At 24.8% G+C, this 12,386-nt stretch overlaps 5 protein-coding genes across 5 annotated transcripts in view, besides 23 other annotated features; 2 read left to right on the top strand and 3 right to left on the bottom strand.

The window, feature by feature from the left end:
• Positions 1-386, bottom strand: part of EDI_228520 (uncharacterized protein) — a gene marked incomplete at both ends in the record, with an annotated part of 2,575 nt that extends 2,189 nt beyond the window's left edge. The window contains one exon of the mRNA XM_001739054.1: positions 7-386. Within this exon, the coding sequence (XP_001739106.1) occupies positions 7-386 (380 nt within the window). The remainder of the gene's footprint in view (positions 1-6) is intronic.
• A 29-nt stretch (positions 387-415) lies between these two features.
• Positions 416-461: a sequence feature (AT_rich).
• A 19-nt stretch (positions 462-480) lies between these two features.
• EDI_228510 (nucleoporin-17, putative) lies at positions 481-1,497 on the bottom strand (the record flags this gene model as incomplete). Its single annotated transcript, XM_001739053.1, has 1 exon — positions 481-1,497. The coding sequence occupies one exon, from the start codon at positions 1,495-1,497 to the stop codon at positions 481-483; it is 1,017 nt and encodes a 338-aa protein (XP_001739105.1).
• Positions 1,498-1,748: 251 nt separating this feature from the next.
• Positions 1,749-1,783: a sequence feature (AT_rich).
• Positions 1,784-1,943: 160 nt separating this feature from the next.
• Positions 1,944-2,005: a sequence feature (AT_rich).
• Positions 2,006-2,214: 209 nt separating this feature from the next.
• Positions 2,215-2,261: a sequence feature (AT_rich).
• Positions 2,262-2,379: 118 nt separating this feature from the next.
• Positions 2,380-2,445: a sequence feature (AT_rich).
• A 700-nt stretch (positions 2,446-3,145) lies between these two features.
• Positions 3,146-3,174: a sequence feature (AT_rich).
• A 196-nt stretch (positions 3,175-3,370) lies between these two features.
• Positions 3,371-3,392: a sequence feature (AT_rich).
• An 864-nt stretch (positions 3,393-4,256) lies between these two features.
• Positions 4,257-4,306: a sequence feature (AT_rich).
• A 130-nt stretch (positions 4,307-4,436) lies between these two features.
• Positions 4,437-4,510: a sequence feature (AT_rich).
• Positions 4,511-4,934: 424 nt separating this feature from the next.
• Positions 4,935-4,958: a sequence feature (AT_rich).
• Positions 4,959-5,366: 408 nt separating this feature from the next.
• Positions 5,367-5,415: a sequence feature (AT_rich).
• Positions 5,416-5,489: 74 nt separating this feature from the next.
• On the top strand, positions 5,490-6,410 carry EDI_228500 (endonuclease III, putative; the record flags this gene model as incomplete). Its single annotated transcript, XM_001739052.1, has 1 exon — positions 5,490-6,410. The coding sequence occupies one exon, from the start codon at positions 5,490-5,492 to the stop codon at positions 6,408-6,410; it is 921 nt and encodes a 306-aa protein (XP_001739104.1).
• A 5-nt stretch (positions 6,411-6,415) lies between these two features.
• EDI_228490 (uncharacterized protein) lies at positions 6,416-8,035 on the bottom strand (the record flags this gene model as incomplete). The annotated part of the gene is made up of 1 exon (XM_001739051.1): positions 6,416-8,035. One exon carries the CDS (start codon positions 8,033-8,035, stop codon positions 6,416-6,418), a length of 1,620 nt encoding a protein of 539 aa, XP_001739103.1.
• Positions 7,144-7,302: a microsatellite.
• Positions 7,145-7,233: a microsatellite.
• A 14-nt stretch (positions 8,036-8,049) lies between the features above and the next one.
• Positions 8,050-8,093: a microsatellite.
• Positions 8,094-8,157: a sequence feature (AT_rich).
• A 124-nt stretch (positions 8,158-8,281) lies between these two features.
• Positions 8,282-8,310: a sequence feature (AT_rich).
• A 204-nt stretch (positions 8,311-8,514) lies between these two features.
• EDI_228480 (serine-threonine protein kinase, putative) lies at positions 8,515-11,727 on the top strand (the record flags this gene model as incomplete). The annotated part of the gene is made up of 1 exon (XM_001739050.1): positions 8,515-11,727. The coding sequence occupies one exon, from the start codon at positions 8,515-8,517 to the stop codon at positions 11,725-11,727; it is 3,213 nt and encodes a 1,070-aa protein (XP_001739102.1).
• A 28-nt stretch (positions 11,728-11,755) lies between these two features.
• Positions 11,756-11,824: a sequence feature (AT_rich).
• Positions 11,825-11,861: 37 nt separating this feature from the next.
• Positions 11,862-11,898: a sequence feature (AT_rich).
• Positions 11,899-11,945: 47 nt separating this feature from the next.
• Positions 11,946-12,019: a sequence feature (AT_rich).
• Positions 12,020-12,043: 24 nt separating this feature from the next.
• Positions 12,044-12,079: a sequence feature (AT_rich).
• A 19-nt stretch (positions 12,080-12,098) lies between these two features.
• Positions 12,099-12,180: a microsatellite.
• A 9-nt stretch (positions 12,181-12,189) lies between these two features.
• Positions 12,190-12,210: a sequence feature (AT_rich).
• Positions 12,211-12,300: 90 nt separating this feature from the next.
• Positions 12,301-12,351: a microsatellite.
• Between the last annotated feature and the right edge of the window lie 35 nt (positions 12,352-12,386).

Genomic DNA, 12,386 nt, shown 5'->3' with positions numbered 1-12,386 from the left:
TTACACTCAGAGTTTGTTATATCCATTGAAATTGAAGTAGATATTAATACTGGATTTTCTGAAGTAATTACATCAATACTAAGATATCCATCACCTTTAAAGATAGCCTCTGTACTAAAGTCTTCAAATAATAACTTTTCAATATGACAACTTTCTGTTAATTGAATTGAAATTTCATCAACACTAATAACTAATTCTTTTACATTGTTAGGTAATCCAACAACACTTTCAAGAGAAGTAAAGATAATACATTCACTTGCACTAAAATCTTCAACTCTATTACATTTATAAGACTCACTTTTTGTTCCATCCTCTTCTACTAATTCACATTTGCATTGGTTAGCTAAACATGAAACAACCAAGCATAAAACAATAAAACCTTTCATAAAATTTAAATCTTTTGAGATCTTTTTTCTTTTTATTAAGTATAATAAAAAAAATAATAAAAAAGATAATAATTACTTGATTAATAAAGTACCCTCATAAACGAACTAAAGGATCATCCACTACTTTGATTACTGGAACTGACACTTGTTGTTGAAGAAGTCCTTCTACTCCTTGGTGCCAATCATATCCAACTGAATAAGCTAAAAATTTATTTTCACAAATGAAATCAGCTGTAGTTATTGGACAATTTTGAATAGGAGAAGTTAAAGTATTAACAAGGCTTTTCTTATTTTTATCCCAAATATTAATAACACCATCACTACCAGCAGTAAGGAATATTGTTTCATTATAAAATGAAATTGAATTAACTGGATAATAGTATGTTTGAGTTGTTGATATTTTTTTATGTTGAGCTTTAAATGCATAAGTATATTGGTTACTTTTGTTTTCAAAATGAAGAACATTTGCTCTTCCATCAGCACCACCATATACAATACCCTTTCTATCAGGGAATACTGCTATACATTGAACACTTGAATTAATAGTAGATTGTTGCCCTCCAATAAGAGTATCTGTCATTAACTTACCTGATTGTATATTAAATACTTCTACTTTATTTGGAGTATGGAAAGTAATATAAGGGTATTTAGCATCCATACAAATAACTTTATTATTCACTGGCATTTTTGAAATATTACCTGAATTCAAATCGAGTAGTCCTAATGATCCATCTAAACTCGAAATAACAATAGAATTAGTTTCAAGAAGTGGTTTCATAGAAGTTATACAATCATTGAATTGTCCTACTTGTTGTAGTGAATTTTGTTGAACATTCCACAAATATACTCCCCCATTAAGTGATCCAACTAAAAATTGTGATTCATGAACTTTACATATAGAAGTTAGTGGTGAGTTACAATTAACACTTCCAACAATTTGTGTTTGTGTTGGTGAATTAACTAAAAATGCTTTACATGTTTTATCCCATGACGATACTCCAATTAAAATTCCATTTTGTGAACTGTGTCCCTCAATACCACTAATGGTGTCTTGGAATGTTTTTGGTTCTCCTAATGGAAAAACTGGTGAATTTGATTGTTGTTTGGACATTATTATCTTTTATTTATTTTGGAGTTCTTCTGTCCTCCCTTTTCTTAAATACAAATTTTTTTACCATTAAAAACTATAAATTTATTATTGTTTTTATTGGGTTAATTTAGAAAAAAATTCACAAAAAAATTCACAAAATTTTTTTTTGTTTTATAAGTATCTTCATAAAGAAAGTGAAAATAAAGATTTTCTTTATATCATGCGTCATTTCTTCTAAATTCTTTCCTTTAAATGAAAATACATGATATAACTATATTAAAATAATTAATTTAATTTACTAAAATAAGAACCAGTTAACTTTAAATTAAATGTAGTCTAATAAATATGAATTATATTTCTTAGGATAGAACTCCTTTATCTAACAAATTTCTTATCCTTCAAAATTAATAATATTCTTTAATACAATTGCTTCATTGTTTCATAGATATTTTTAATAGAATGAAAGGTATTTTTTTTTAAAAAAAAAGAAGTTAAAATGAGAATAAAATATTATTCTTAATATTATTATCCCAACCATTGGTTTTTTGATAACTTTATTTGTATAGTAATGTTAAATAGAATCGTTGTTCATTTTATTAATAAATACACTCATCTAAAATACACATTAGACTCTACAGTAAGTTGAATTTTAAATTAATTCTTTTAATACGTTTTATTTTTTTACTAATTCATTTAGCTGTTTTTGTCATTATTTGTGTTTTCATAAACAATCAATACATATTTTATTTTATATTTTATTATGTTTGTCTAAATAATTTTTTTTTCATTGTTCTTTTAAAGCCAATAACCTATTTCATGATGAGACGAATTTGGTATATTAGATATTGTTTATAAATGGAATAAACAACAGTATTTTTATTAGAAGAATTTATTTTGAAGAACTTATATTTATTTCTTATTTATCATTCTATAAATTTTATTCAAATTTATTATTCTATAAAAATTTTTGGTTCTATTAACACTCTTTGATTATTAAAAGTTCTTATTCTAATCCATTAAATTTATCTTCATTCAAAAGGTGTTCGTTTATTTTGATGTATCAAAAACAAAAATTTGTTTAATCAGTTAGATTCTTTGTTTCAGTACTATTTTGATAAATTTTTCATTTTGTTGAGATGATATTAAATTTTTTGAAAAAGAAGATAATAAGATTTATAGAATATAAAAACAATGAAAAGACACTCAAACATAATACCAATTAAACTAAGGGAATAAAAATTAACAAGACGAATGTCACCAACAGCTGATATATAAATCAAGAACCACTAGAAAAGATAGAAAAAAAAAAGAAAAGACTAGATGAAATATAAAATATAATCTATTACATAATTTACTTATTCATAAAACATAACAAAAACTTTTGGTAAAATTTACAACTATAAGACCGTTGTTTATCAGTTTATTGAATAAGAAAAGTATCAGTGTTAAAGAGACATATATTTAACAAAAAATTTAAAATCAATTTTGACAAAAGAAAAGTGTTGAATTGATATAAAAAAAAGAATGATTGAGACAATTTATTTATAAGATGATTTAGTAGTATTTATTATGAATAAGATATTAGTTCGTTTGAATGAATAATATATCAAGCACATAACACAAATGACTAATTGACAACACAGTAATAGTCATTGCTTAATCAAAAACCTAATTATAATTATATTTTTTTGAATAAATGTCACTTAAGTCAACTGAATTAAAAGTGTCAAGTATTATTTTCTGTTTTCTCTTTTTTTGGAGATACTACTAAGACCTAATTTAATAATAGAAAACTATCGACACTATTTTGTTACACTAAATTGCCCATTCAAAATAGAATTCATCATTAGAATAAAAATAACTAATTTTTAATGTCCAGTTTGAAATGAATAACAAAAATAATTATAAATAAATAACAAAAAACTAATTTCTATATCTTAACTTTTCACTTTCTAAATCAAGTCCGATTCTCTCTCTTTATTTGACAGTTTGGACTTTTTTAGCATAGTTAGTATGTTAATAAAACAACTGTTGAACTGAAGAAAGAAACCGAATTTTTATTGAAGAAAGTAAAAAAGAAGATCGTTGTTAAAAAGAATATTTAAGAATGAGGGACATAACTCTATTTGAAAAAAAAAAACAAGTTAAATAATAAAGAAAAAACAATAGGGATAATTGAGAGACTATGCACTTGTTGGATGGACTGAGGATGAATATTCATTTACAACTGAATTTGTACCAACAGTTGTAAACAAATTATCTAAGTTACTTTCTTCATTACCTCTAAGAATAGCTTGTATTTCTAAATCACACTCTTTATTTTTGTTATCTTCTTCAGTCCAATCCTTAGTTAATATTTCATTTACTCGTTTATGTTCTACAACAACTATTGACTTTGATTTACCATATTTCTTAATACTGGAAAGATATGTCAATTGGTTCTGCATAGTAAAGAGATACTGATATTTGTAGTTTTGTTGATTCTAATTAAAGATTTGTGATATTTAAAATGGCATTAGATTTTAGTTGATATTTATAGATTATCTTTTAATCTAAAAATATCTTTCTTTTCAAGAAATACGAATAAATATCTGTTTTTAGATGTAGTGTAGTCTATAAATTACTATGATTTTCTACCTTATCTATTTTGTACAATTTTTTAGTTTCCCTTTTACTTGAAGTAAAAGATGTTCTGAGAATCGAAATTATCTCTGATATGTTTGATAGAATAATCAAATTTTGTTTTATTGTTCTTTCTTTTTTGATTTTATCTTTTGGACTTTTTATTAAAATATGTTTTAAATAACATAAAAATATTTTTTAAAAAATTGTCTATCTAAAGTTCAGTTTAAAAAGAAAGAATGAAAAAGGTTGTTGTTAAGATAAAAAGTTAAAGATATACATATATATATATTCAAATAAAGTTAATAAGGTGTATATTAAAAAGAAAACTAAAGTTGTTTTTTTTAATTTTATATATAATATGTTGAATTTTTATTGATTAATTACTTAGTGATATAAATAATAATTAAAAGAATTGTTTGATAATCTTTTTACTCATTGGCTTAACTATAAACACATAACACAAACAATTATATTACTCAGAGAAAAGTTATATGATTTTTTTAGGTAATTGAGAATAAAATACTTCTTTAGTAAAAACAGGAAAAATAAAACTGAAATTCCAAGGACAAAACGAAAGTAAAAAAAAATAATCGTATAAGTTTTTTTATTTTTAGAATATTTCTAGAAATTAATTTTTTGTCAAATAACTATTTACAAAAGATACAAAAGATTGTCTTCTCTATTTGTGTATTCATCTTTTTGAGTAACTCTTTGCTAAAAGTATCTCATTTGTTAGTTATGAAAGAAGGATAGCGAATACTTTAACAAAACACTAGAAATATATTTTAACTTTTACCAATAATATGGTTACAATTCATAGTAATTAAGTATAGTATAATAAATATTAATTTTTTAAAGTTGATTAACTTATTTTATTCTTTTCATCATTTTTTTATTTGTTTCAATCTTTTTAATAATAGACAAGTTTTATTGATTGTTGTTATGAACTAATACTTTGATTTTTCACAACAAATCAAACCTTATAAATTCAAAGTACGAAGTATTTTTTATTTCTAACCTTACATCATTTCTTTTCAAAAGTTGTTGTTAAAGTACATGCCTTATAATAATATTCTATAAACTTTAAAAAGATTAACATGTTTCAATGAATTTCTAAAGTATTAAAAAAATGTCAAAATGTTTAGTACTCTTTTTGTTCCAATAAATTGTTTTAGAATTATTGTTTTATATGGTAGAAGACTAAAGATGTAGACATAGTTAAGTATATTGAATTATACAAGTAAAGGAATAACATTTTCTTAAAGAAAAATACTAAATATTAAATTTGATTTTTTTGTTATTTATTAATAATAAGATATTAGTTTTCATAAACTAAATATCAAAATGAGGAAAATCATAAAAAAAGAAAAAACTTAAAAATAGTTAATATGAAGAGAAAAGATAAAGAAGAAATTATATACTCAGAAGATGAAGTTAATGAAAGATTAGCTATTCTTGAAGAAATTAAAAAGAAAGTTGAAACATTTGATGAAAAAAAATTACAATTTGGAACTAATCTAATTACAGAATTATCACCTGATGAACAATCAAAACCTTTTTATGCATTAATTGGGGCATTGTTATCAACAAAAACATGTGAAACATTGAGATTAAAGGTTATGAATAATCTTATTGAACATTATAAAAAATTAACACCTGAGATTATGTCAAAAACATCCGAAGATATATTAAATGAGTTATTAGATGGATGTTATGGAAAAGTCCGAAAAATAAAATTTATTCTTGAATGTTCAAAAGTAATTCATAATAGTTATAACGATATTGTTCCAGATGATATAGATGAATTAAAAAAATTACCTGGTATTGGTCCTAAGTTAGCTAAGATTATTTGTGCAATTGGATTTAAAAAAATAGAAGGTATTACAGTTGACCAACGTTCATTACTTCTTTTAAGTCGTCTTGAATGGATTTTAAAAGACATTTCTAATGATAATGATGCAATGAAAGAAGTTGAAGAGTGGTTACCAAAAGAGCATTGGAGTTATTTTTCTAAAGCTACAATTTTATTTGCTAAATATATTTGTAAACCAAATCCTTTATGTGATGAATGTCCTTTAGCAAAACATTATGTATGCAAATATTATTGCAAAAAACATAATCATCATCTCCAACACCTAACTCGATTATATGACTCAAAATTACAACAAGGAAAGAAAAAGAAAATAGATATTGAGGATTTAGATAGTATGATTATATCAGAAGATGATGAAGAACATGAATTCTTATCAAATCTTGATCTCATTCAATTAAGTCAAGAACACCAAGAAAATAAAGATGTTTCAAAATAATTTAATTAATCAATCAAATCACTTTCGTTTATTCTTGAAGCTTTAAATTCTTCATCAGTAATTCCAGGTGGTGGTTTACAATAAACTAATTTCCCACAACAATAATCTTTTAATACAATCCTTGCTACACGATGATAATCCAATAACCCACGAGTATTAGTATAATATTTTCTACTTTTAGCAAATCCAGCAAGGAATAATTCAGCTTCTGATGGAGTTCTTGATTCAAAACAATCAATAAAGTCATGAAGAAAATCTGTTGCTTTTGGGATTTTAAATTTATAAAATGCTTCAAGAATTGATGGTGAAATTCTTCTTGTCACTAAATCAATTGGACCAAGACAATCTTGCATTCTATCAATAGGTAAAACACCACTACAAATCATTTCTTCTTTAGAAGATAAGAAAGATGGAAAAACAAGACCTGGACAATCACATAACATTAGTTCATCGTTCAGTATTAATGTTTGGAAATGTTTAGTTTTACCAGGAGTACTTGTAACTCCAACTTTCTTAATTCCAATTAATGAATTAATAGTTGATGATTTTCCTACATTTGGGAATCCACAAAAACCAATAACTTTTCTTTGTTTATTGTCTCTTAAAGGAATATCACTTACTAATCTTGTTAATTCTTCCATTAATTCATTTGCACTTAATACATGATTTCCTAAATGTTTATTATCGGATTGAACTATATCTTTGCCATCAGTGAAAGGAAGTTGTTCTATAACTTTTTCTTTGATTTCTTTTTGTTTTTCTATAGTTTTATTATCTTTTTCTTCTTTTATTTCATGTTTATCAATTTCTTTTTTTTCTTTTTGAATTTGATCTAAATCAAAAACTTCTTGTTGTCCTCTTCTCTTTCTAGTTTTTCTAACTTTTTCTTCTTTATTTATAGCAGCTTCAGCCAATTTATTTTCTTTTAAAGCAGAATAAAAAATAACACGAATTCCCCTTTCGTCAAAATATTTCAACCACATTGCTCTTTGTTCATCTGTCATTAAATCTGCTTTGTTAATTAAAATACCACACTTTCTTCCTTCTAATTCTTCAACATATTTAACTAAATCTGTACTATAATAAAATAATGGATCTCTACCATCAACAATTTGTAATATAACATCAGATTGTTCACAAGTTCTCCACAACTGTCTCCAGAATTGAATATTTTTTTCATAAGGTGTTAATAATAATTTACTTTCATTTTGTAATTCATATAATTGTTTCTTCCATTCCATAAATGATTTTTGTTCAACTCTATCTAATTCTTCTGCTGTCATATCAGGTGTCCAAGCTGGTCTTCTTGGAACAATTAGTGCATACTTCTTTCTTATTTCTTCTAATTCTTCATTACTCATTTCTGTAACGGTAGTTATTGCTTTCTTATTATATACAACATTATATTGTTTCTCTACTGCAAATGCCTCGTTAATAGCTGCTGCATTATCAACTAATTCTTGTAAGTCACTCGCTTCAGTAACTGATTGTGAACCTGCTTTACCATCAACATGAATTCCTTCCATCTGTTTTTTACCTTCAAGGTCTTGTTTTCTACGTTGTTGACGTTCTCTAACATTTGCACGTTTTAAAGCTTTTCCAAGTTGTTGTTTCTTTGGTGGCATTTTTTAATTAAATTTTTTTATTTTTCTTTTTAGGTTTTTAATTTTTTTTTTGTTTTTAATAAATTTTTTTTTTGTTTTTAATAAATTTTTTTTTTGTAATAAAATTTTTTATATTTTTATTTCAACAAAATTTATGGGATTTTACATTTTTTTTAAAGGAAATAATCAGTAACAATTTCCAACCTTGAATGTTTTATAAATATCTCAATTAGTACTCCCCTTTTGAAAGTTTTCTCTATATGATTGTTAAAATATAATAAAAGTAAAATTATAAAGAGGTAGAACCACCTCACTGGATTCATAATTGTAAAAAAAGAGAAAGAATTCCTAATATACAAGAAATATTCTGTAAGTTATTATTTCTTAACATTTGTTATTTTAAACTATTAAGTAATAGTAAAATAAGTATAATACTTCTAATCTACTTCTTGAAACTGTTAAGAACTTAAACTTGGAAACTAAATCCTATTTTATTCTCAATGACTCTTTGTACATTGTTAATATTAATTTATTTGTGTTATTCATTTAAATGTTCTCCAGGTTGTATTGGGGGTTGTGAAGCTGATAACACTTGCAGAGGAGGATGTTCAGAGAATTATTTTAATGACACATCATGTTTATATTGTAAATGGACTGACCCTAACGATGATGTTTATGAGACATTTATTCCGAATGGTACTTATTGTATGAAGACAACAAATATTATTATTAAAAAAAGTTGGCTTCCTGAACAAAAAGATATAGAAAGTATTACAACAGGAAGTACTGTTACTTTTACAATTAATGAAAATTCTATGGCTGATACTAGTTTTTGTTATTATAGACAAAAATATAGACTTGGTAAATGGTTTAAATTAGATATGAGCTCTATTTATACGGACACACTCTCCATTAATATTGCTAAAAATTATGAATCAAGTGCTTTTCTTTCTATTGATATAACTAATTCTCAAAGTGATGCTTATACTGGAAATTGTCTTGCACATGCTTCATTAAATGAAACAAATTTTGAAACAAATATGTTAGTTCCAATTTTAAATCCAATTTATTCTTCTTCAACAAAGAAAGATGAGAATTTTTATTATATATTCATTAACGTTAAAGAGTATAAAGTTGTTACTGTTTCATTAACAATCCAACCAGTTAATGGAAAAACAGGTGTTTCTAGATTTAATTTAACTCAAGACATAGCAGATTCATTAGCAAATGATTTATCTAAGAATATGTATGTTTATTTCTCAGTAGAACAATATGGTATTGTTTGTTATCCAGTATGTATTCCAAATATTATAATGAAAATTATCCTTTTTGAGATTGAATTTGATGGAGACTATTCAATTCTTATAGATACTAGAGGAGCTGATCGTGTTAATTATATTCAAGAATTTGATTATATAGTTAATGAGTCAGGATATAGATATACTAAATGCCTTAATGTTTGGACTGGAACACCACATGGTGTATTTGCTGATGAAGAACCAAATGGAGTTTTTGTACGTATTGAAGGTAAAGCTAATACAAAAAGATATTTTGGTATTATGTCTGAAGAACAACGAATTAACTTAAATGTAGAAGTTAGAGCTATTTGTCCAAAAAATTGTAACGCTGAAACTGGAAATGGAAATTGTCTTCCACAAGAAAAGAAATGTGTATGTAATGATAGTTTTGGAGGTGATGATTGCCATAAATTATGTTACTATAATGGGAAATGGCAAGTTAATGATTATAGTTCACTTTGCTATTTTAACACTTCTCATTGTGACCAGTTCTGTAAATGTGAACCAGGATATTCTTTAGTTAATAATTATTGTGTAAGTAATGAATGTAAAAATGGAAAACTTGGTAGTGGTGATGAATGTATTCAGAATAGTGAAGGATGTTTACCAAATTGCAGATGTGATAGTAGTAGTGGATGGAAATTAAGTAAACAAAAAGGAAAATGTGTAAATGTACTGTGTGGAAATGGAATTATTGATAGTCTTTATATGAAAGATACATTTTTAAGAAAAGAAGAATGTGATAATGGAACTAATTGTAATTCATTCTGTCAATGTATAGATGGACATACTCCTGATCCAGATGATCCAACATCATGTATAGATACTAAGATTTCTGGAGGTGCTATTGCTGGAATTGTTATAGGAGGAACAGTTGGATTGATATTAATTCTTATCTTCTTTATTGTATTATTAATCTTTGTACTTAGATATAAAAAAGTTGATATCAATATTTATAAAATACAACAACCAGTTTATTATTATTACATTCATGGATCAACTACTAGTGCACCATCAAAAACTGCACGTTATATGATAGATCCTATTGATTTAGACTATGGAAATGATACAACTGCAACTGCTATTATGGATACTAGATTTGAAAGAATGGAAGTTAATAATTATTCAAGAAATAAATGGATGATGATTATTTTCCATACACCAAATAATCCAAAATATGTTTTTTATTTTGAACCTCAAGTATTACTTATAAGACCTCATTCTACACCAAAATTACTTACAAGTTATATGACACTTCATTGTACTACAAAAATTAGAGATATGAAAATTCCTTATACTGTTTGGTTTAGTAAATCTAAATCAACATTAGAATCTATTGCTAATCTTTTGAAAGATAAAAGCTTTGAAACATGGACTCCAGAAGACCAAGCTCAAATGGATAAACTTTGTAAAAATGTTAGAAGACACTGTCATTATCATATTACTATTAAAACAGATGCTGCATCTTCTACTCATATTGATATGGATGAATTAAATATGTCAGAAAAACCAATTGCTGAAGGGGCAATGGGTAAAGTTTATATTGGAAGTTATCGTAGTGTTCCAGTTGCAGTAAAACAATTTAGATGGGAGAGTCTTAGTGATGAAGAAATGAGTGAATTAAAAAAAGAAGTAATAGCAGAGTGTGAAATGATGAGTAAATTAAGAAATCCATTTATTGCAAATTATATGGGATCAGTTACTTATATACCACAAGTTTCTATGATTATTCAATTCTTTGTTTTAGGATCATTAGGAGAGTATTTAAGAAAAGAAAAAGAAGATTATGTAAAATTACCATATAAATTAAAAGTTAGAATGTTATTTGATACCGCAAGAGGAATGCAATTCTTACATGAAAATAGAATTATGCATTTAGATCTTAAACCTGATAACTTATTGGTTAATTCTTTATATACTGATTCTGCTTGTTGTATTAAAATTACTGATTTTGGTACTTCTAGATTTACTAAGAAAAATAATAAAAATTCAGAAGATAAAGGACTTGGTACACCAATTTATGCTGCACCAGAAACATATCACGATGAATACACGAATGCAGGTGACGTTTATTCCTATGCTATTAGTGCTTGGGAATTGTTTTATCAAGAAGAACCATATAAAGAATTTAAATCTTTGTTTGAAATTAAAGATTATGTTGAAAGTGGTAAAAGACTTGGTTTTGATACATCTATTCCAATGTTATTGAAAGGTCTTATTCAAGACTGTTGGAAACAAAACGTTGGTGAACGACCTTCGTTTGAACAAGTTTGTAAAAGATTGGTTAAATTAGATGAAGATGCTATTAATCATCTTGAACTTGATAATGATGTTTCTGATGGAAGAATTGAAGAAATTATTAATAATAGAACTCAAAGAATGCAAGACCAATTGAATGAAATTAGCCATGATTAATCAATTAAAAAATATTTGAGCTTTATTCATTAAATCTTTTTTAAATATCTTTGTTATTTCTTTTTTTAATAAAACAAAAATAAAAAGTAATTAATTACTTATGATGTTATCATAGCTGTTTGTAAATCAAATTCATTTTTATGTTTAATATTTTATACATTATATTATTTTCATTTTGATTTGATTTATAATCCGTATGACCTCTTATCCATTCTTGCTTTATTTTATTTCTTATTATTTATTTTACTCTTAACATATATTAAATTAATTAAATGTATTAACAATAAATAATCTACACAGTAAAACAAAGTTAGTGTTAATATAATAGATATAAATAATAATCATATAAAATGACTTATTTATTACAAATGTTTAATTTCTAATTTGCTTCTGTTTTTTTTTTCATTTATTCTTTATTTCTTATTCTTTTCATGTTAATTTATATTATAATTTGATGATGTGTATTATAAATTATTTATTAATCATGTAAAGTTTTATTTATTGTATTTCATGGTTGTAAAATAATTTATTTTGTTGTTTATGTTGTTTTAATTGATGAAAATAGAGATGTTATTTATTTTTATTATTTATTTTTGTTGTTGTTTTGAATTTAACTTTAATTTTATATATTTCTGATTATTCATTATGATAATATTAGT

This window comes from Entamoeba dispar, genomic scaffold (assembly GCF_000209125.1).
Source record: "Entamoeba dispar SAW760 scf_1105229461917 genomic scaffold, whole genome shotgun sequence".
NCBI classification, from domain to species: Eukaryota; Evosea; order Mastigamoebida; family Endamoebidae; genus Entamoeba; species Entamoeba dispar.
This window is presented reverse-complemented; position numbering and strand designations above follow the sequence as displayed.